General features: G+C 45.1%; 1 protein-coding gene across 1 annotated transcript; it reads right to left on the reverse strand.

Moving 5' to 3' along the window:
• Window positions 1-13,165: 13,165 nt before the first annotated feature.
• Window positions 13,166-19,647, reverse strand: LOC124686193 (disease resistance protein RPM1-like). Its single transcript, XM_047220183.1, has 2 exons — window positions 19,626-19,647; window positions 13,166-15,894 (listed from the first exon to the last, which is right to left on the reverse strand). The coding sequence occupies exon 2, from the start codon at window positions 15,890-15,892 to the stop codon at window positions 13,166-13,168; it is 2,727 nt and encodes a 908-aa protein (XP_047076139.1). The 5' UTR covers window positions 15,893-15,894; window positions 19,626-19,647.
• Between the last annotated feature and the right edge of the window lie 4,009 nt (window positions 19,648-23,656).

Genomic DNA, 23,656 nt, shown 5'->3' on the forward strand with positions numbered 1-23,656 from the left:
CCCTTCACACCTCGTAGAAGCACCAGAGCAAATCCGACGCCCACTGTGCCTGCAATGGGGAAGCAGTCAAGGAAGGCGACAACAACGGAGGCTGTGTTCTTGAAAGATCTAGGCATTACACCTGCGGAGATGGAAGTGGATGAGGCTGCACTGCAAGTGTTCAAGAGGTTCTTCGATTCGCTAGTGCGTGATCAACACATGAGGGTGCTCGCCTCAGTGTTCGGCAAAACCATGCCATGTCGTTACGAGCTGAGGCGACAGGGCATGGAGGAGGCTAGTTTGTGTGTCTAAGCGCGCACCTGCGGAAGTTTTGCCATTGGTGTCTATGGATAGTCTACCTGAAGTGTTGTGCTGGAATCCACGAGGGCTTAACCATCTTGCTAAACAAGACGCGGTTAGGGTAGTGGTGGACTCGCTGCGATTCAACCTTGTTTTCTTTCAGGAGACCAAAATGGTTGTAATCGATACATTTATTATCAATCAATGTCTAGGCCCATCTTTTGAGGGGTTCGATTACCTGCCGGCAGAGGATACTCGTGGAGGAATCCTGCTCGCCTGGAACACTAGTGTTATGACGATCTCGTCGATTTCCCATGATACGTATGCGATCACGGGAGAAGTGCGGAGCAAGGATGTTGATCCGTGTTGGATAACCGTTGTGTATGGGCCGCAAAGTGTGGAGGAGAAGGAGGCTTTCCTGACAAAACTTTCAGAGAGGAGAACCTTATGCCCAGGGCCTTGGATGATCATCGATGACTTCAACATGATACTACATGCGTCAGAGAAGAACAATGAGAACCTCAACCGAAGAGTGATGACGCGGTTCAGGGAGTTCGTGTGTAGAGAGGAGCTAAAGGAGGTGTATGTGCATGGTTGGACATATACTTGGAGCAACGAAAGGCGAGTACCCACCATGTCTAGAATTGACAGAGCACTGGTATCGATTGATTGGGAGCTGAGCTTCCCCAACTCGGTGCTGTAGGCTACCTACGCGACACGCGTGCCCCTTTGTTCTCAATCGGTTGACCGATCGGGGACAATGATCGGTTGCTCCTGTGCTACCTACGCGACACGCGTGCCCCTTCGTGGCAGAAGAAAGGCCATCAGGCCCACCACGTTCTGGTTCCCACTATCTTATCTCTTCCTCTCTATCATCCGCACGAACGAGAAGCACAAAATTAGGCTCAGACCACCGGCTGCCGCCGCCCAACACGCCGCCGTCGCGGCCCAGCCTTTTAGTTTCTCCCCGACGCCGCACCACCTCCCACTGTCCCCATCTTCTATGTTGTTTGTGCTCCATGCGCCGAGAGCTGATGAGGGCTCAAACCTGCAAGGGGATCCTTGAGGATGCATCCTTGTTGGGTTGCCGACGGCGGTGCTCCGGGCCGACGGCGGTGGATGGTTGCGCCGGGAGTTACTGAGGGCTCGAAGCTGCAAGGGGATCCTCGTTGGTGCCAGGATGATGCTTCCTGGTTGGGTCGCAGTGCTTCGGGCTGACGGTGGTGGATGCCGGCCGTTACCGTCGATCCGCTGTCGATCGAGGACAAAGAGGTGCTGCAAGGCGGCGCCGCCTCCCACCGAACGTAAGTTGCAATGTGATGTTGAAATTGTTAATTTTTTTGTGGGAAAAGTAGGTATTTTTTTGTAGAAAACATCTGCTTGATATGTTGCAAAGGATTTTTTTCACAGGGAAATTGCAATGTAGGAATTGTTGAATTATTTTGTTGTAACCGCTGATAAATATTGTGGATAATATTTTTGTAACATGTTGTAAATTGATTTCCCTCATCGGTCAATATTGTTGTAATGTAATTTTTTTTGTTGTTGTAAAAGTATGGAGTTTTTATTGTAAACATATAGCAATTTTGGTGTGATGATCTCTGACTGTTGTGTATTCTTGCTGCAATGCTACATTTTTTTTGGTAAAATTACGGAAAATATGTTTCGGTTTTAGTTTCAATAGTATTAATAGGTTTTTAATTTTTATTTCAAAGCTACATTATTTAGTTGATTTTGTCCACCGGGTAGGTTGGGTGTTTATCGAGAGAAAAGGTAGGCTTAGGATCCACAGTCGGAAAGCGACAACACACTGGTAGAAAAAAGGCCTTCCGTCCAGCCCCATTAGTCGCGAAAATGCAAGAACCGCGACCAATGGGGCCTTTAGTCGCGGCTCGGGTGACGAACCGCGACCAAAGGCCTGGCCCCAGCGCGCTCGGTGGCCAGCTGGTGGACGGGAGGGGCTTTAGTCGCGGTTGGCCAGGCCAACCGCGACTAAATGTCCCCAGGCCTGGCCCAAAGGCCTTTAGTCGCGGCTGGCCAGGCCACCCGCGACTAAAGCCCCTCCCCTATATATACCATCCAGCCCACAGCACTTAGCCATTTGGTGCCACTTCTCTTCACAAACTTCACAAGGGGGTGTAGGGTTTGCTTTTGGCTCCTCTTATGCACACAAGGTGTTTGATGAAATGTCCCAAGAGCATGAAACAAACATGATATGAAGTGTCGGAGCCACACTTGATCGAGCTTCCTCATTTATTTTTTCCTCCTCGATCGCGGTTAGCAATAACTTGAACCTTTCATATATATGTGTCATTGATAAAATATGCATATGTGTGTAGTTCATTGTTTAATTTCTATTTAGTTTAACAAATGCATGATGGTTAATTATATATTTTGTATTATAATAATGCGGATGAATCGGCAATGGATGTACGCTAGCCGACTCTCCGGCGAATTCACTACTTGGTTTGAAAGATTTCCTCGTAGTGGCTAATGCGAACAAGCGGGGGGGTTTTGTTATCTGTCCATGTGTTGACCGTAAGAATCGGAAGGGTTACTCTTCCTCAAGGGAAGTTCACCCGCACCTGATTCGGCACGGTTTCATGCCAAGCTATAATTGTTGGACCAAGCATGGAGAAAGAGGGGTTATAATGGAAGAAGATGAAGAAGGGGATGACATCGATGAGAGCTATCTTGATCATTTCGGTGATACTTTCATGGATGATGCTTAAGGTGGGGAAGGTGATCAAGAAGAGGCACGTGATGAGCCCGCTGATGATCTTGGTCGGACCATTGCTGATGCACGGAGTCGCTGCGAAACTGAAAAGGAGAGGGAGAATTTGGATCACATGTTAGAGGATCACAAAAAGTCGTTGTACCCAGGATGCGATAATGGTCCGAAAAAGCTGGGCTGCACACCGGATTTGCTGAGATGGAAGGCACAGGAAGGTGTAGCTGACTCGGGATTTGAAAACTTGCTGAAAATGTTGAAGAATATGTTTCCAAAGAATAACGAGTTGCCCTCCAAGTACGTACGAAGCAAAGAAGGTTGTCTGCCCTCTAGGTTTAGAGGTTCTGAAGATACATGCATGCATTAACGACTGCATCCTCTACCGTGGTGAATACGAGAATTTGAATGAATGCCCGGTATGCACTGCATTGCGTTATAAGATCAGAGGCGATGACCCTGGTGACGATGTCGAGGGCCAGAAACCCAGGAAGAAGGTTCCCGCCAAGGTGATGTGGTATGCTCCTATAATACCACGGTTGAAACGTCTGTTCAGGAACAAAGAGCATGCCAAGTTTTTGAGATGGCACAAAGAGGACCGTAAGTCGGACGGGAGTTGAGACACCCCGCAGATGGAACGCAATGGAGAAAGATCGACAGAGAGTTTAAAGATTTTGCAGCTGACGCAAGGAACATAAGATTTGGTCTAAGTACGGATGGCATGAATCCTTTCGGCGAGCGAGCTCCAGCCATAGCACCTGGCCCGTGACTCTATGCATCTACAACCTTCCTCCTTGGTTGTGCATGAAGCGGAAGTTCATTATGATGCCGAGTGCTCATCCAAGGTCCGAAGCAACCCGGCAACGACATCGATGTGTACCTAAGGCCATTAGTTGATAAACTTTTACAGTTGTGGGGCAGACCCGGTGTCCGTGTGTGGGATGAGCACAAAGAAGAGGAATTTGACCTACGAGCGTTGCTTTTCGTAACCATCAACGATTGGCCTGCTCTTAGTAACCTTTCGGGACAGTCAAATAAGGGATACAATGTATGCACGCACCGCTTACATGATACCGAAAGTGTACATTTGCCAAATTGTAAGAAGAACGTGTACCGGGCATCGTCGATTTCTTCCCAAAAATCATAACGTAAGAAAGCGCGGCAAGCATTACAACGGCAAGGCAGATCACCGGCCGAAGCCTGCGGAACGCACTGGTGCTGAGGTATTTGATATGGTCAATGATTTGAAAGTCATCTTTGGAAATGGTCTTGGTGGACAATCAATTCCGAAGGGAGCTGACGGGCACGCACCCATGTGGAAGAAGAAATCTGGGAGCTAGAATATTGGAAAGTCCTAGATGTCCGCTCTGCAATCGACGTGATGCATGTTACGAAGAATATTTGCGTGAACCTCGCTAAGCTTCTTGGGCGTGTATGGGAAGACAAATGATACAAAGGAAGCACGGCAGACCAGCAATGCTTGAAAGACCCTGATGACCAGCATCCGGAATGGTTTCAAGGTCGTGCCAGCTACGCTCTGACCAAAGAAGAGAAGGTCATCTTTTTTGAATGCCTGAGCAGTATTAAGGTCCCGTCTGGATTCTCGTCCAATATAAAGGGAATAATAAACATGGCGGAGAAAAAGTTCCAAAACCTGAAGTTTCACGACTGCCACGTGATTATGACGCAATTGCTTCCGATTGCTTTGAGGGGCTCTCGCCGGAAAATGTTCGAGTAGCCATTGTGAAGCTATGTGCATTCCTCAATGCAATCTCTCGGGAGGTAATCAATCCGAAGTTCTACCACGGTTACGAACGATGTGGTCCAATGTCTTGTCGAGTTTCGAGTTGGTGTTCCCGCCATCCTTCTTCGATATTATGACGCACCTCCTGGTTCACCTAGTCGAAGAGATTTCCATTCTCGGTCCCGTATTTCTACACAATATGTTCCCCCTCGAGAGGTTCATGGGAGTATTAAAGAAATATGTTCGTAACCGTGCTAGGCCGGAAGGAAGCATCGCCAAGGGCTATGGAAATGAGGAGGTAATTGAGTTTTGTGTTGACTTTGTTCCCGACCTTAAGCCGATTGGTCTTCCTCGATCGCGGCACGAGGGGAGACTAAGTGGAAAAGGCACGATCGGAAGGAAATCAACGATATGTATGGACGGCCATTCTCCGACCGAAGCACACCACACGGTTCTGACCAATTCCAGCTTGGTGGCTCCGTACTTTGAGAAACACAAGAATATTTTACGCTCGGACAACCCGGGAAGCCCGAATCCCGGATTAGGAAGGCCCACATGGAGACTTTCGGCAGTTGGTTGAGAAAACATTTAATGAGTGACAATGAGGTTGTAGATCAGCTGTACATGTTGGCTAAGACACCATCTTCGACTATAACGACTTTCCAAGGGTACGAGATAAATGGGAATACATTTTACACGATCGCCCAAGATAAAAAGAGCACCAACCAAAACAGTGGTGTCCGCTTTGATGCAAGCAACCGAGAATGGGCAAAAGGTCACATATTATGGTTACATAGAGGAGATATGGGAACTTGACTATGGACCCTCCTTCAAGGTCCCTTTGTTCCGGTGCAAATGGTTCAAGCTAACAGGAGGTGGGGTAAAGGTGGACCAGCAATACGGAATGACAATGGTGGATTTCAACAATCTTGGTTACCTTGACGAACCATTCGTCCTAGCGAAAAATGTCGCTCAGGTTTTCTATGTCAAGGACATGAGTAGCAAGCCGAGGAAACGGAAAGATAAGAAAACGATCAGTACATCATGCGATGATCCAAAGCGCCACATTGTTCTTTCAGGGAAAAGAAACATCGTGGGAGTGGAGGACAAGACAGACATGTCGAAGATTATAATATGTTTGGTGAAATTCCGCCCTTCAAAGTGAACACCGATCCAAGCATTAAGTTAAATGATGAGGATGCTCCATGGATACGGCCCAATCGTAAGCAAGCGGGGACACAAGGGAAGAAATGATGTGTAATAATTTATTGTACCAAACTTTGTTGAATGGATCATGTGAATTATATTGCCCGTGATGTGTTTGGTGTCCATTTTCGAATGATTCGATTGATTCGAGATAGCACCGATGATACATGAAATTTGGAGTGATTTAGTCATACTCCTGCCTAGGCGTATAATATGCATACTCGTAGTCTTCATAGTCGCCGCCGTTGTACTCGGTAGTCGTCGCCTTCTAAGTTGCCGCCGTCGTCGTCGCTGCTGTCGTCGGCTGTCGTCGGGCGGCGCTCGTGGCTCGAACCGAGGGTAGCGCAGGCGGGGGATATCGCCGGCCGTGATGTAGTCCATGACGCTCCGCGAGTCCGACCGTACCACCATAGCCGCCGGCCGGCCTCGTGGAAGTTCCCAGGAGGCAGACCGTCCTCCTCATACCTGGCGAGCGCCCTCTCACACCGATTGATGAAGAAGGCATCCCAAGTATGCTAGTTATCGGGATGCCAGCGGGGATTCATCCGCTGCTCCGGCGTGAGGTCGAGGTAGTAGTGGTTCGTGATGGCCGCCCGACGCGCAGTACCCTGAGGGAGGGGAGGGACCGGCACGCCGCCGGCGCTTAGGCTCCAGCCGGGCGGGAAGCGGTAGCCCGGTGGGCAAGGGTAGTTCGAGGCGCAAAGCTCCTCCACCTGCTGGTAGGTTAGAGTGGGTGCGGTGGAAGCCATGAGAGAGTGATGAGAGATTGTAGAGATGTGATAATGCTGGCCAAGCCGGGCAACATATATGTAGTGAGAAATGGCGGGAAAAATGGGAGCGAGAAGACAGGAGGCGGGAAGAAAGTGGCGGGAAGAAAGAGGCGGGAAGAAAGAGGCGGGAAGAAATTGGCGGGAAGAAAGAGGCGGGAAGAAATTGGCGGGAAGAAATTGGCGGGAAGAAAGAGGAATCCAGAGCTGGTCATCTAATCTTTAGTCCCGGCTGGTGGGTGCAACCGGAACTTAAGGTGGTTTTGTATTTTTCTGAATTTTTTGATATATTATTTGTATTTTTAACATTCAGAAATGAATTGGTTTTATTTTTCTGAATTTTTTGATATATTATTTGTATTTTTAATATTTTGAATGAATTGTTTTATTTTTCTGAATTTTTTGATATAATATTTGTATTTTTAACATTTTGAAATGAATTAGTTTTATTTTTCTGAGTTTTTAGATATACTATTTGTATTTTTAACATTTAGAAATGAATTTGTTTTGTTTTTCTGAATTTTTTGATATATTATTTGTATTTTAATATTTTGAATTGAATTAGTTTTATTTTTCTGAATTTTTTGATATATTATTTGTATTTTTAAGGATTTGAAATGAATTAGTTTTATTTTTCTGAATTTTTTGATATATTATTTGTATTTTTAAAAATTTGAAAAAGAAAAAGTATTTTGAAAAATAACCTTTGGTCGAGGTTGGGGTCACCAACCGCGACTAAAGGGTATTTTCCGCGGGAAACGAAAAACCCGGCGAAAATACCCTTTGGTCGCGGTTGGGGTCACCAACCGCGACCAAAGGTCGTTTTTTATAAATACGCGCGCGCCCGCCTCGGCGGTTTCACTTCATCTTCCGATCGACTTCATCGACGCCGCGACGCTGTCTCGACGCCGACCGCTGCCGCTCCTCGACGCCGCCGCCGCGCACGCCCTTTCTCGCGCGCCGACCGCCGCGCCGGCCCCTCCTCCTCTCGCCGACCGCTGCCGCGCCGCACACACGCGCCCCCTCGATCGACGCCGTCGCCGCCGAAGCCCCGCCGGAGTACGTACGTGTACTGTGCCGCCCCGCCCTGCTCCTCGCCGCGCCGCGCCGCCGCTGTTTCCTCGCCGGCATGCAGAGAGAGGAGGTCGCGCCGACCGCGCGGAGGGAAGAGAGAGGGAGGATACCGGCCGGCGGCTGCGCCAGATACCGGCCGGCGGCCGCGCAGCGCGTGGGAGAGAGAGGCAGAGGGGCGCGCCAGTACACGGCGCCCCTTCCTCGATCCCTCTCATTTTTTTTTGTTTTTTTGTTTTTTTTAACTTAACGAAATAACTTAGCAAAAAAATAACTAAACATGAATATATGATATAAACAAAAATTTAAACTTAACAAAATATTTAACTTAAAATTTGTTAATCAAAATTGTAATGAACAAAAATAACTTAACAAAATAACTTAACAAAAGTTTGTCAAAAAAATGAACTAAATTTTTTTTTGTTTTTTTGTTTTTTTTTACTTAAAGAAATAACTTATCAAAAAAATAACTAAACATGAATATATGATATAAACAAAAATTTAAACTTAACAAAAATTTAAACTTAACAAAATATTTAACTTAAAATTTGTTAATCAAAATTGTAATTAACAAAAATAACTTAACAAAATAACTTAACAAAAGTTTGTCAAAAAAATAAATACGGGGCTCTTCCGCGACGACACCCTCTCCGGCCCACCCCTTCCTCGCCCCCTCCTACGTACCCTAGCTCGCCACCGCCCTTCCTCGCCACCCCTTCCTCGCCGCCGCCCCCCTTTCGCCACCGCCACCGCCCTCTCTCCTTTTGCCACCGCCCTTTCGACACCACACTTAATTAATTAGTTTTTACTACATGTTTTCAGGACTGACATATGGCGGACGATAGAGCTGACCCGATTATGGATAACTATGATCAAGAAGTTGAAGAACAGATATTTGGCATCATAAAAGGCGATATTCCTTATGTGCCGACCGAACAAGATGAAGAGGATATTTCTTCTTATCTGAATCTTGACGGTCAAGATGAAGGCCGTCAGCAAGATGATGGGGAAGAAACGTCGATAAACGACGATCTTCAATTGCAAGTAGCAACCAGCTCCGGCGCCGAGGTATATATATACATTTTGCCTCTGGTGATACAAACTTACTGATTTGAATAAATATGTGTGTACTAACACGCGCGACTCTCTTTCTTATTTTAGCCCTCGGCCGGATCGTCGAAAAAATCGAGTACGTCGTCGTCAAAGCGTGGCGCAACCAAGACGCTCAAACCAGGAGAAACATATACCATCGAGGTTGTCGACGAGTGCAACCGGCAGGCCGCTGGAGCCCCGAAGCACGCCACCAAGTTTATCAACCAATGCGGAGCCGTTGTTAGAGACAACATCTCGATCACCCTCCGGGAGTGGAATGAGCCAAAGAAGGCACGTCTTGGTTTCACTTTTGTCGACAAGAGAACTAAAAAGGATTGCTTTCAAAAGCTTATGGAGCATTTCATCCTACCTCCGGAATACCACAAATTCGATGAGGGGGTAACAAGATTCAGGAAAACAAGGAGAGGAGGAGGCTAGTCAAACACTTCGCTCTTGGTAAGATGGCCGATACATTCCGGAAATTCAAGCAAAATCTAGCCCGTGACTATGTCAACCAGAACAAGACTCCGGAATTCAAAGGACAGTATGAGAGACTTGAACATGATTGGCCAGAATTTGTGAAGCAGAAGAAATCAGAGCATTTCATTGAAATATCAAAAAAAAAAGGAAAATGCGGCTAAGAAGGAGTACAATCATGTTATGGGGCCAGGAGGGTATCGCTTTTGGGAGCCTAAGTGGGAGAAGATGGAGAACGAGCTGAGGAGGCGAGGAATCCGTCCAGGTACGGAGGGATGGGACCGAAGGGCCAAAAGCTGGTGGTACGGGCAAGGGGGAACGCTAGACCCGGAGACAGGGGCGTGTGTTTACGAGAACAAAATGTTTAAACCCACCCAAGCCCTTATTGACGCAATGAGGGATGCTCAAGAGGGGAAGATCAAGTTCAACAGAGAGAACGACGCGCTAACAAGAGCCCTCGGGAATCCTGAACACGGAGGACGTGTACGAGGCATGCCCGGGAACATTATGTGGAAAGAAGGGTTCTCCCAGGACGGACCCGTACGGTTACAGAAGCCGTAAGAGAAAGTTGGATCGGGATGCAGATGTTGTGGCGCGGTTGGCATCGGAAGTCGATGAGATGAAGAAAACCCTGTCTATACTAGTACATGAGAGATCGGCAGCTGGGACGCATGATGATCATCCAGCGGATCTCGGAAGCCAACAGCGGAGAAGCAGCGTGGCTTCCACGGAGGTCCAGCCGGCTACTGATGCACCGGAGATCCAAATTACTGCACCGGAGCCTCCTCGCTACCCCGTGGACGATGTAAAGGAGATGAAAGAATGTCATCTGCATTATCCTACTGGGAACATGTCCACGAAGGTAGCCATCGGCGAGTGCTTTACCATGTGAGCTCGGAGCACTCCACCACAACAACCCCATTGCGGATGGCTATGCTCGTGTCACGGTGGAGGAAATAGTCCCGGTGGTTTGAGGACCTGGAGATTGACATTGCTACACCCGAAGGGGAGAGAAGACTTGGAGGTGTCAAGCGCCAGTTTATTCTCTGGAAAAAGAAGTTTATCAAGTTTCCAAACGAGGCGCCAAGGCGAACAAGTCCACCCCCCTCCGGTGGTGGTGGCGGCGGCGGCGGCGGCGGTGGTGGTTCACCTACACCTCCTTCGCGTCAGCCGACGCTGCCCCCCAATTCACCTCCGGCGGGTAAGCAGACGCCGCCCCCCAGTCCTCGTCCGGCGGGTGATCAGACGCCACCCCCCAATCCACCTCCGGCGAAGAAGTAGAAGCAGTCTTGGGTTATTAACCCGGAGCCTTATGTACCTGCAACCACAAAGATACCAGAGCCATCACTAAAGCCTCTCACCCCGAGGCCTTGGGAACTTAGTGTGGAGGAAAATGCAGCGGCCGTGGCTGCTCAGCATGAGAAATGGAAGGCGGACTGCAAGAAGAAAAGAGAGCCCGAGCCCAAGCAAGTATTTTCTGAGAAGGAAAAGAGCTGGGCTAAGTCATTTTTGAACACACCGTCCCAAGCCGCGAAGAATCCGCCCGACGACTATGAACGTGAACTTCGTAGTCAAGCACTCGCGGTCGGGGGAAACAAGTTGCCCAGCTCGGGGAACAAAGTAAACAGTCGATCGCCCCGCTCATAGTGAAAGCCGCAGGTCCGGACGATGCCCCTGATGTCATAGCAGCTGCGGCAGCACAGGGATTAACTGTAGCGAGAGCCAAAGAACAAACGGCCAACTTAGGTCTGACTCTTCGTGCAGCGTTAGGCCTTGATGAGGCGCCAGTGAAGGACATAGTATTTACATATGTGCGGAATGGGCCTCTCGTCGAGCCTGCACAGGAAGAGGATCTACCTCGACAAATGACAGAGTTCGCTAAATTGGTACAAGGCTTACATACAACTTAAAAATGCCAAAGACTATATTTATGCGGAAGTTAGACCTGAGCATCACTTCAAACATTACTATATAACAATTCATCGGAGTGAATTGTTCCAGCTGTTCAATCTGCGCGAGCTCGACAAATCTATCATCAGTTGCTATGTTCTGTAAGTGATTTATTAATTTCTACCCCATCTCGTTCATTGTCTGCACTATAAATATATATATTGTCCTAACTATCTTGTTGTGTACGCTATTATGCAGAATAAAGAAGCGGGAAATGCGAATAAGGCGCATCCATGATGTTGGGTTCATTGACCCACAAATCGTTAATTCATATGTGTTAGAACACCACCCCACCGACGTGGAGGATGACCTGTGGCGGTTTCTTATAAAACAGGAACTCAAAAGTGATATTCTATTTCCTTACCATTTTGGGTGAGTGTTTCTGTCTTGAGCACATTCTCTTTTGTTTACTCCATGCATGGTATGTGGCTAATCGATGAGTTATCGTGTCCGCAGGTTCCACTGGATTCTGCTAGTAATTCAAATTCAGAACTCCACGAGTTCTCGTCCACGACTCTCCGAATATGGATCCGAAGCATTGGGCCGACATGAGAAAAATGATGCAAAAGTAATTATTTTCATTCGTTTGCGCTCTATATCGATCGGCCTATTTCGTTCATCATTTCCTAATATGAAGTAACTAATTAATAACTCTCTTGTTCATTTAATTATCCTTGCCTCGTAGGGTTTGGAGACGGTTCGTAGATCAAAAGGTCGGTGAATTCAAAAAAGAGCTACATTTTGAAAGGGCAAAGAATGCGACTGGGGATATTCAGCCACCGGGGACCAATCTATGTGGATACTATGTTTGTGAGAGGATCCGGAGATACACCACTGAGCGGCAGCCGTCTGAGAACAACATCAGGAGGAATAACCTCCGGACGACGCTTAGTCCAGAAGCTCGCTTCCGACCACTTCAAGAGGAACTAGCTGGATGGTTCGCGAGGGAAGTCATCGATCCTAGAGGAGAACACTATGTAGAGGACGTAGAACTTTATATGCACTAAATATGTATGGAAACTTGTTCAAAATTGTATATGGTCATCCGATATTGAATATATATTGTATATTCCTCTTGAATTCTTTTTGGTTCTAATTTCAAATTTGTTTGAAATTGTACATTCATATGCATGTATGTAGTACAGTAGAATATGTGAAACTCCTTCAAAATTAAAACCCAAAAGAAATAAAACAATACAAACTAAAAAGAAACCAGATTTAGGGGGAGGGGGGCTAAACCCTAAACCTGCGGCGGCCTTTAGTCGCGGTTGGCCAGGAGAACCGCGACTAAAGGTCCTCCGCCCCGAAGGACTGCTGGCGGCCACGTGGAGGCGCCTTTAGTCGCGGTTCGTAAGGAACCGCGACTAAAGGGTAGGGCCTTTAGTCGCGCTTGCTTGGTCGCGGTTGCGCAACCGCGACCAATGGCAGTTACGAACCGCGACCGAAGCCGTTTTTTCCACCAGTGGCAACGTACGTTCAGGAAAGAGGGAGAGCGACGTGGGTGGACAGGAGTATCTAACGGCACCCAGGCTCGCATCCAATGGCGCGCGGGGCGACCGATTTTCCCCCCAAATCGGTCGCCCGACGCCTAGCACGTCCCATTGAAAAAGGAGGCCCCCAACCAATCGATCTGATGGCATGAATGTATCGCTCGTAGGTTTCAGGAATTATTACAGAAACAACCAACATCACATGACGACATGTGGCTGCAAACAAATTAAGAGCCGCTGATACTTATCACAGTACCGTAGGTCACGTCGCATAATTAGAAGCACGCACAATTAAAATGTGTACACAAATTACATGTGACTTCTTACCAAAGGAGGTAGGTAGACTGCCGCTTTTGGCTAATTAAGCTCGGAGCTCTGGAACGTGCTTCAGCTTGTCGTGCATCTGTTTCAGATCCCAGTCAGCCCTGAAGTCCCTGTGCAGATTCAGCAACCAGAGCTTCTTGAGGGATCTAAGGGACTCGATGCCATGAGGGGCCACGTTCATCTCACGGAGTGACACGATGTAAATCCCCTCAATGCATGGGATGGCCTTGTCTTGGATCACCAGTTCCTTCACATTAGGCATGTTCTTCAAGACGAATGTCTTGAGTTGAGCAAAGCACCCTGCAGGAATAACCAATATTGCTGCATTGCTCACCCGGTTAAGGCTGAAATAAACGAGAGCTGGCAAATGAATTGCCATCAACATCAGCGGATCTTCCGTGCCAAGATTGCACCAGCTTAGGGCCAGATACTTGAGGTACCTCGTATGGCCTTGGAATATCGGGCACTTGAGTATCCCATGGGCCCAGTTGCCTCTGATGATCAGTCTGTACAGCATCGTTGAGATTGGCTTGAGTGCTTGGAAAGAAAGTGCCTCCGTCTCATCACTTGCAGAGAGGAGCACGCTTGACAGCTGTGGCATTTTTGAGAGGGCATCAAAAAGCTCTTCACAGTTAGATGCATTGAGGTTATCAATCCAAACAGTCTTCAGCTTACTCATTTTCCTCAGCTGCTGGGACAAGTCTTTGCTGGCACAAACGGTCTCGAGAGTTTGCATCTCTTGAAAGTTGGAAATCATCTTCGGCGCTTCCACTCCAACAAAGTATCGGAACTCCGTCTGCCTCTCATCAGCAAACCTGTCAGCAAAAAGGTGTCGCAGATTCTCAACCTTCACAATCCCTGGGGGTAGCTTCTCTATTCTTGTTTGCTTCATGTCCAACGTCTCGAGGTTTGAGAGTTTTTCAATACTGTCTGGCAGCGACTGGATATTGGTGCGCCTTAAGCCGATGTAGCGTAGACTGAAAAGATTCCCGATGGTTGCTGGCACGTGGCTGATTGCAGAGTCTTGGAGCTCAAGGACAGTAAGGTTGCTGGATCTAGACAAAATTGAGGAAATCATGGTTGAGGAGGCAATCGACATGAAAGTTCTGAGTCCCGGGAATTCCACTCCAGCAGGAGCTGGCCTACTGCCCTCACTCTTCCAACTACTTGTCGAGAGCCGGCGAACCTCTGGATCCATAACCATTATCTCACCCTCATCATGCGCGTAGCCAAACATCTCTTCTCTTGCGATATCAAGAGCCATGACTCGCACAATGTCATGCATCTTACAGTTAGTCACCCTATAGAGCTCATCCCTCTCCACCACTTCCAACATATTCCGTCCGATGAGTTCCATGAGATTCTCCTCCGCCACTTCCTCTGCCGTGCTGTAGTTTTTCTTGATCGCAAATCCCTCGGCAACCCACATTCGCACAAGGGCCTCCCGTGACATCGGATAGTCTTCAGGGAACAAAGTGCAGTACAGGAAGCAGTTCATGAGAGTACCTGGCAAGTCATAGTAGCTCAGAAGAAGTATAGCTTGCACATGGTTTTTTTCCCGCAGCTCGCTCCGGAGATGATTGTGCATCTGGTTCCAGGCATGCTCTGTTGGTTGCTTCGTGGAAAGTAGGCTACCACAAGATATAATGGCCAATGGAAGGCCATGGCACATCTCAGCGATAGCAGCAGCCACTGTCTTGAGCTTTGGAGGGCACTTGCGGTACGGGTTGTTGTTGTGGAAAGCCCTTGAGCAGAAGAGCTTGAATGATTCATCCTTACCCAGTGGCTGGAGTTCCATGCGACGACCCTTATGAGCAAGAGCTGCAACATCTTCCTTCCGGGTTGTTATCATAACACGGTTCCCTTGGAGACTTTGGAATGCATTGCACATCTGAGTATATGCTTCTTTATCCCACACATCATCAAGAACGATCAAGCATTTCCTGTCTTGTAGTGTCCTATGTATTGCCTCTGTTAACTCGTAGACATCAGGTTTGGCACCCACGTCAAAAGTTTGCCCTAGCTTTCTGAGCAGTCTTGCCAGCAGATCTACTACATCATACGACTGTGACACCACAATCCAAGCATGAGCACCAGGAAAGTTAAATTTTTCCCGTTCATACACATTTTTCACAAGGGTTGTTTTGCCCAAACCTCCCATTCCAGAAACTGTTATCACCGTGCATTCTTTCTCATCGGTGCTCAGCCATTCAGTCAACTTGCTCCTATTTTCTTCAATTCCCACCAGATCCTCATCACCAACAAGCACCGGAAAGCAGGCTCCAGGCGGCGTCCTATAAATATTTTCACGCTCATTTTTTATGGGCACGAATGTATTACTCCAGTTATTTTGCATTTCTTTGACATGCTTGATCTCCTCTTCTATCTCTACTAGATCATCGACAATCTTACTAAAAACGATTATGTGGCGTGAACCTCCCAAGAGGTATCGATGTATGAAGTCTTCTTTGGTGAGCTTAAGAGCCTCACACAAGTACATGTCAATTACATCTTCAACATGGTAGGCCAGCTTCCTCACATTTGAAATCCAATCCTTGACAACATTGTTGCTGAGATGTGTGGTGCCAATATCCACAATTACATTATTCAACATCTGTAGCTCGTCATCAATCTTTTTGATCTTTCCCGGCAATTCACTTACACCAGCAACCTTCTTTGACAACATCTCTATGACATTTGAGACCGCTTTGCTTAAAACAACTATCTCAATCTTTGACACGGCAGTGAGTATTGCCTCCGCCATTCACTTCTGAAAAAACACCAACATTGAACAAGTTAGGCAGTTAGCTATGCATCAAAAAAATAATCTTGGATACAATGTGGCATATTGAATATATAAATGATGTCAAAACATATCTATATTGTTTCTTAATATTTCAAATTGTACTAGAAGTGAAACGCTACTTTACGGGGAGCACTACTAGTTATCCGTCGGACCTCTCCTTGACCATCCGATTAGAAACATTAGAAGCGTCTGATTTGGGTAAAACATGAACATGCCATAATTACGGATAATATATATCTAGGGAAACTAATTAGTACAAAATTTTAGGAAACATAATAGTTGTACTGAAAATAATAATTATGTTAGAAAAAAATCCGTATCTGTAACTAATTAATCTGGAAAAAATGTTCTCAGATTGTGCAGTTTGCTTCCTAGCTAATTATAATTTGTTTTCAGTAATACACAATTTTGCTTCCACTAGAACTGAAATATGCTTTGGCTGAAAAATAATTTTTTTAACGTGTTGTTTGTTTAAGAAGCAGCATAGTATGTTTCCATACTCTAAATAATTTGCTTCTACTGTGACAAGAACTAGCTTGGGGTGTACATTTTACTACAATCCTTGTTTATATGGATTTGAACTATTGCTAGAGCCTGTTTCATTATGTGCTTCGTCTCCTTGTATTATGATTGCATGTGTTTTCTTATCTTTTGCAGTTAGTTGCTACATATGTACCTTATTAACACTTCATATATATCACCTGATGCATCAGCGCCAAAAAATCTAAGAGACATACACGTATGTAGTAGACCGTCCGGTCCATAATATAAGCCTTTTTAACTAACTATTTTAGTTTGTTAAAACATCTTATATTATGAAACTGAGTGATACCATATTAGTTCTCCCAGGTTCTATTAATATTGTTTCCTTGCTCGCTACTAGATGCTTCAAAAGTTCAGGTATGTATTATCTTCACTAGAAGCATTGTTGTGGAGGAACCTTGGAGGCATACGCGAAGGGTATGTACAACAAAGAAGCAGAGTAGTCGATCTTTGCTTGTCATAGGCCTCGCTGATTGTGCCAACAACGAAAAATAGATGGCGCTCATAGGCCTCGCAGATCCCTTTGAATATTGGTCCCTTCGATGATTTCATATCATGTCACGGTAACAGATCAGGGATGTTTTCTGTCTGGTCAGAGTACCACATTGAGTGGAAACACCAGTATAGTGTCCAGACATGCAGAAATCTTGTGCAAGGTACATCGATCCCTGAACAACCCTATTTGGAAAATCCTTTGGAATCACTGTTCTCGCGAAGGTAAAAATATTTTGTTGGCGTGCCATGCATGGTATTCTGCCCCTAAAATATATGCTTGCAAATAGACATATTGGAGATAGTGGTCAATGTCCCGTGTGCAACTTATTCCAGGAGGACGTTTTGCAAATGATTTTCAAATGCCAAGTCGGCAGATATTTAGAAAGCTTTGAGACTGGATAATATCATTACTGATGCTACCAGAGCTGGCCGGTCAGGTTTCGGTAGTTGTTGAAGAATTACTGCGAGCGACACCTTCTACTCTCCCAGGGTATCAACCACTAATGGTCCATGAAGTGATAGCGGTAGCTGCGTGGTATATCTGGTGGCTACGTCGGAGAGAAAAGCATGCAGAACAAATTCCTCCAATCCGACGTTGTGTTTTGTCAATCCGGGCGATTGCAGCAAATGCGGCAAGATGAATATGTCAAACTACTTGGAGGAAAACAAAGGTATGGTCAAAGCCTATAGCTAATTTTATGAAATTAAATGCAGATGCAGCTTTGAATGTTGACGAACAATCTGGTGCCTCTGGCACAATTATTCGAGACTGCCTGTTAGCACTAATCTTGATAAGAATTTCTAGTGTAGAGTAAATTAGGAAAATATGAGTCGGTTTGTGTAGTTTCCTAAGTCTTGTTGTCCTAGTTCTATTTTTACTAGTTTTCATTGCATAGCAAGTTGAAGAAAGCTGCCATGTACTCCTGGGTGGTGAGTCCGTGTAGGTCTAGGAGTTCTATTTGGGTTAGTAAGTGTCTGGGTCGGCCCAATGGCGGAGCCAAGATTAGATCAAGCCTCGGGCCAAAAATGAAGCCCATAAAAACTACTCTAGAAAAACTCATCTGATAGCACAAAATATTTAGTACGATTTAAAAATGAACGTATTGTTTCAATTGGATCCAACAACCCACAAACAAAAGATCAGAAAAGACTAAAAAATTAGAATATGGGATAAAAAACATAATACTCTCTGTCCCCATAAATACTTGTCGTAGATGTAGAATAGATATTGGAGATTGCACAACACCAATAGGGCCGACTGCTCATATATATATATAGGCGGACACATGTATAATTACAAGAACAATCCTAAGAAAACACGGGGACCTATACCTATACACAATATGTTACTCAACAGTAGATAAATCTAAACACACTTGAGTCTATATTTTGACTAAACTTACTATAAGTATTTAGGCCGGAGGGATTAAAAAACAAAGGTTCATTTTTGGACAGTCATTAATAAATTTTAAAAATAATGGAGGGATTAAAAAATAACCGTTCTCATGATGATGCTTGCTGATATGTACATTGTGAAATAAAATTGAGGCTTACTATTGTGTATCATATGACCAAAAAATCATCAAGTTGTTTATCTCATATTGTTAGCAACCATGTTGTTTCATCGGCCATTTACAATTCTTAAGTTGGCATGCTGGAAAGGGAAATTACTATCCTATGGTGATATGTTAGTCCTTATCAATTCAGTTTTAACTAGCTTACCGATATTCATGTTGTCTTTCTTAAAAATACCTGTTGGGGTGAGAAAATGTTTGGACTTTTATAGATCTAGATTTTTTGGCAATCTGATGAACAGAAAAGGAAATATAGACTTCCGAAATGGATTATTGTCTGTAGACCGAAAGATCAAGGGGGTTTAGGTATTGAGGTGCTTGAAATTAAGAATATAGGTTTATTGAGAAAATGGCTTTTTAAACTTCTTAATGAAGGAGTATGGCAAGAATTGCTACAGGCCAAATATTTGAGACAAAAAACCCTTTCTGAGGTCCAGGCTAATCCTACCGATTCGCCCTTCTGGAAGGGGCTGATGGGGGTTAAGGATGATGTCCTTTCTAGATGTTTTTTCAAAGTGGGTGAAGGAAAGAGTACACGTTTCTGGAAAGATATATGGTGGCTCATTGGGTTCAGCAATATCCGTCCTTGTATAATATTGTGCATCATAAAAATGTAATAGTAGCTCATTTGTTAGCTCAAACTCCGCTCAATATTAGTTTTAGACGGGTGTTGAATGGTAACAAGCGATCCTTATAGTTACAATTGTGTCGCAAATTAATGATGGTAAACTTGAATTAAGACAAGGATGTTTTTATCTGGAATCTCATACCTAATGGTTGTTTACGGTCAAATCTATGTATTAGAATCTTATGAGTGACCATACCCCTTTTTTGAGAAAGTATCTTTGGAAGGTTAAAATTCTCATCAAGATAAAGATTTTCATGTGGTTTTAGAGTAATAAGGTTCTATTAACTAAAGATAATTTAGCTAAACGACACTGAAATGGGTGCACGAAATGTGTTTTTTGCGGTGACGAGGAAACTATTCAGCATTTGTTCTTTGAGTGTCCTTTAGCCAAGCTTCTTTGGCGTATCGTTAATTTCACATATGATCATCCACCTCCAACCAAGACTAATAATATGTTTGGTAATTGGTTGAATGGAGTAGATAGACAATCTAAGGCTTTCATCCGGATTGGGGTCTCTGCCTTATGTTGGTCTATATGGAAAGTCAAAAACGATATTATCTTTAACAAAAATCAAACTTTTCATTTCTTGTAGGCTATCCATATGGTGTCTCATTGGGTTCAGCTTTGGGCCCTCCTGTCGCCGGAGGGACAAAGGGATGCTATGGTTTCTGAATGCACACGGCTCCAGATGGTCGCTCAGTATATTTGGTGCCTGGCTGGCTGGCGTTCTACTAGGAGACTACTTTGATGTGTGCTCGAAGTAGTTCATGCTTTTTTTGCTGGTTTATTTTTGTATCATCTCTTGGCGATGCTTGAGTTATAATAACAATATTGTACTTGAATCTTTTAATAAAAGCCGTGTGCATCATCATGATGCAGAAGCCGGGGTCATATCCCCATTTCGAAAAAAAAATCTCAATATCACCTAGTAGTTATGTATTAGTGTATACGATCTGAAATAGGTTTAGAGCAACATGCTTAGGTTGCTTTCTAATTAAATTAAGTTGCCTTGTAAACATGGTTAAATGGGCTACTAAATTTAACTAAATTGACTTTACCATTATTGCCTAAGTTGTGTTCAACAATCTACATATGTTTCTATTTTACCAACAACCGTAAGTTGGAACCTCGATCTAACTAAGTTGATTTTTCCAACATGTTTAAGGCCCTGGTGCATGATGGAGGGGCAAGCAGATTTTTTTTTCCCTCGTTGGCGGGCTGACAGGAGGGGAACTTTCTTATTTTGGGAGTGCTAGTTTTGTACTTTCACTATTTGGACGGGTGCTGGAACGGACTAACCAGCGCTGGATGCTACATAGCCGTGTCCCTTATGTTGCAGATTGTAGATAGCTAGCCTAACATGTACTGTATGTAATCGACACTACTATCAAAGCTATATAATTATATTAGAGTTGGTCGTTAGTCCTCAAAACGGGTTAGATGAAGGAGATTGGAACAATCTTAACCTTCAAGTCATCTGAAGCCAAAAAAGCACCGACCGATCTTGATGAGCCCGCTCATGGAAAATTGGCATTGACGCCACATATCTGTATCGAATTACTGGTGTGGTGATGCCCTAGCATTACCCGCACTCGTCTCTCCTATGGCGATGCCCTACCATGGCCGCCACTGCACCTGCCCCGTTCTCTCTCACCGTGTCCTTGTTGAAGCCACCGCCTCCTCCCTTCCTTAAGCGCGGCGTTCCCTATCACCATACACCGTCTTGTTTGGGTGTCACCGCTACTATCTCCATGAAGCCTATCGTCTACGACGACAGCCGCCACCTTCCCCTGCATACGCACGAAAGGCATACCTGACCCGCTCACGATTGGGTACTCCATATCCGCCCCCTCCCCCAAAACCCTCTCTTTTGGCCGTCTATCTACCCTCTCGTGGTGTGGCGGAGCTTGCAAATACAACGTGTTTCTGCAGAAATGGCACCGGCCCGCTCTCTCTCTCTCTCTATCTCTCTGTGTGATCTGTTTATCGAGATATTTTTAAGATTATATTATAGTCAATTTGACTACCTCTGAAGTTGCAAAGTTTACATTTTCATCTCTATGTTCTTTTGTGGTTTGTTTGATTTCCTTTTAGTTCTCATGAATATAGCTCCAGTTGTTTTCAAGCGAGGGGAATTTATTTTTTATTTTTTCGATGAAGGGTAGACACTGATACTTTTGCACTAATTAACTTACTTTCAATCCATCTGGATTAGCTTTTCAATATGGCTCTTGTTATTGTATTATGTACCTGGATCGCACTAACATATACCACTCTATTACTTTCAATTTAGACCTATCATGCAGGTATACATAATCCCGTTGGCATCCGTCCTATTAGTAACTACATATCCTTTCAGATTGTTCAAGGAAATTTTTAGTTAAGCAAGAAAATAAAGGACCTTGGTAAGAATTAATGAATTACCCAACTGCATGTGAACTGCCTGTGTTTTTTTTTATGAACTGATATTGTTGATTGTCCACTCTGCAATTGTTACTTCCACATTGATGAATAGCTACTCGTACTTTCATTATTGACCTCACTACAGGAAAACGTCAATGTGCCGACGGCCAAAACCTGAGCCGATGGTTTTTTATCGGGGCTGTCGGCACAAGTCTCGAACAGGGCAGGTCACGAAGATGTCCGTCGGCACAACAGAGCCGTCGACTTCCTCCCCCAAGCTCGATTTGCTCGCACGGACATTTCCCAAGTTCCTCCCACCTAAAGTGGAATCGACATGGGTCGAGCCCCTAAGCCCTCGCGTCGCGGCGTGAGGAAAATTAACCGCCACCACCACTTTAGTTCCCTCTTCTTTGTCGTCGCATCGGTAGACTCACCTGCGGCTGCTGACGGTTGTTGTTGTTGTTGTGCCGCCTCCCCATTCCTGCCTGAGCCGCCATCTCCATCGGCCCGTCAGCCCTACCTCTCCCTCTAAACCTTCTCCATCTTCGGAGAACCCTCCCACACCCACCTGAGCCCTCAACCCTAACACCGTCGGTCACCAGACTATAAGATGAAGCTCACATTGCACCTGCACCCACCCTACCCTGAGAGTAGTCCTAGCCTCTGCCGCCGGCAAAACCACAGCGAGCCGCATTGTCCCCGTCTCCATCAAAATCCATGTGTTAATTAGATTTGTCCGAAAAAAATTACTTGCCTTGCGGTGTGCCCAGGCTTCGATAAATTCCTGGGTCCGCCACTAAGGCCAGCCCACGATCATGTGCTTGATGTGCAATACTTCCCTTATCGATCTCTTTCAGCAACATGTTTGTATAAGATTAAGGAATTACTCCTCCAACATTGAAAACAAAAGAGATGGTTACTACGGAGTGCCTTAATGTTAGCACATACACAAGAACTCTTATCACTTTTAAGACCGATATATTTTTTTCCAGTTTTCCTTAAAAAGCCAAGTGGGTGTGGGTGTGGGTGTGTGTGTGTGTGTAAAAGACGATGAAAACACACGCATACTATAGCTGGATAATCTTCGCTGTGCAGATACGTACAAAACTAACCTCGGCCGGAAGCAGCTTTGTAATAAAAATACAAATTCCTGGTAAAATCTAGGTGGACATCGATCAAAGGCAACGAGAGTAGCACTGAGAAGAAACGCCAACCTGTTAGAGACGGCTGATGTGCAAGCTCCTGTCAGGAAATGCGACAGTTGAACGATGCGGGACTTAATCCTTCTGTGTATGTGGTCAAAAGTACTGAACATGTTCTCTCTTGTTTAGCTCACCTTTATTTAATCTGTAGTACACCATCTTACAACTAAAGGCTCCTTTGATTTAAAGGATAGGAAAAGCATAGGAATAGGAAAGGTATAGGATTGGAATGGCATGACTACTTGAAACCTATAGGAAGATGAAGTTTGTTTGATTGTAGCAAAGGAATTTTTCCAGGAGGTATGAGCTAATGCTTTTTTCCTATAGGAATTACACTACAAGATTCCTATAGGAATTTTTCCTATAGGATATGTTCCTATGAATCAAACAACATGTATAGGAATTTTTCCCATAGGAACCAAATCCTACACAATTCCTATGCAAATCCTTTGAATCAAAGGAGCCCTAAGATTGAAACGATTCGATTAATTTACCATGAAGATAGTGAATACAACTTCTATTTGAGTATCCAACAAGAAAAAGCCGTACCTAGCTAGTGGACATCCTCGAACCCTGTAGGCATTCTACAAACCACGGACAAGAACATCTAGCGAGGTCGATGTCCACTGATGTGATTTAATGTTAACCCTGGATAAAAAAGTACATAAAACACTTTAAGTATCTGGGCAAAAAACTTCGGTAAGGGGGGGGGGGGGAGACGATGTAAACACACAGTCAGACTAGCTATAGCTGGATGAAGTCCGATGTGTAGGGCTGAACAAAGCTGGCCTCGGAGGAATCATTGAAATTAAAATACAAATTTACAAGAAAGATCTAAATAGAACTCTATATCGATCAATAGATCTTGGAACAGAT

The sequence above is a fragment of the Lolium rigidum genome, chromosome 2, assembly GCF_022539505.1.
Source record: "Lolium rigidum isolate FL_2022 chromosome 2, APGP_CSIRO_Lrig_0.1, whole genome shotgun sequence".
Lineage (NCBI taxonomy): Eukaryota > Viridiplantae > Streptophyta > Magnoliopsida > Poales > Poaceae > Lolium > Lolium rigidum.

Bases quoted from the DNA above. Each gene is read 5' to 3' on its own strand.
- LOC124686193 (XM_047220183.1), bottom strand. From the start codon at position 15,892: ATGGCGGAGGCAATACTCACTGCCGTGTCAAAGATTGAGATAGTTGTT.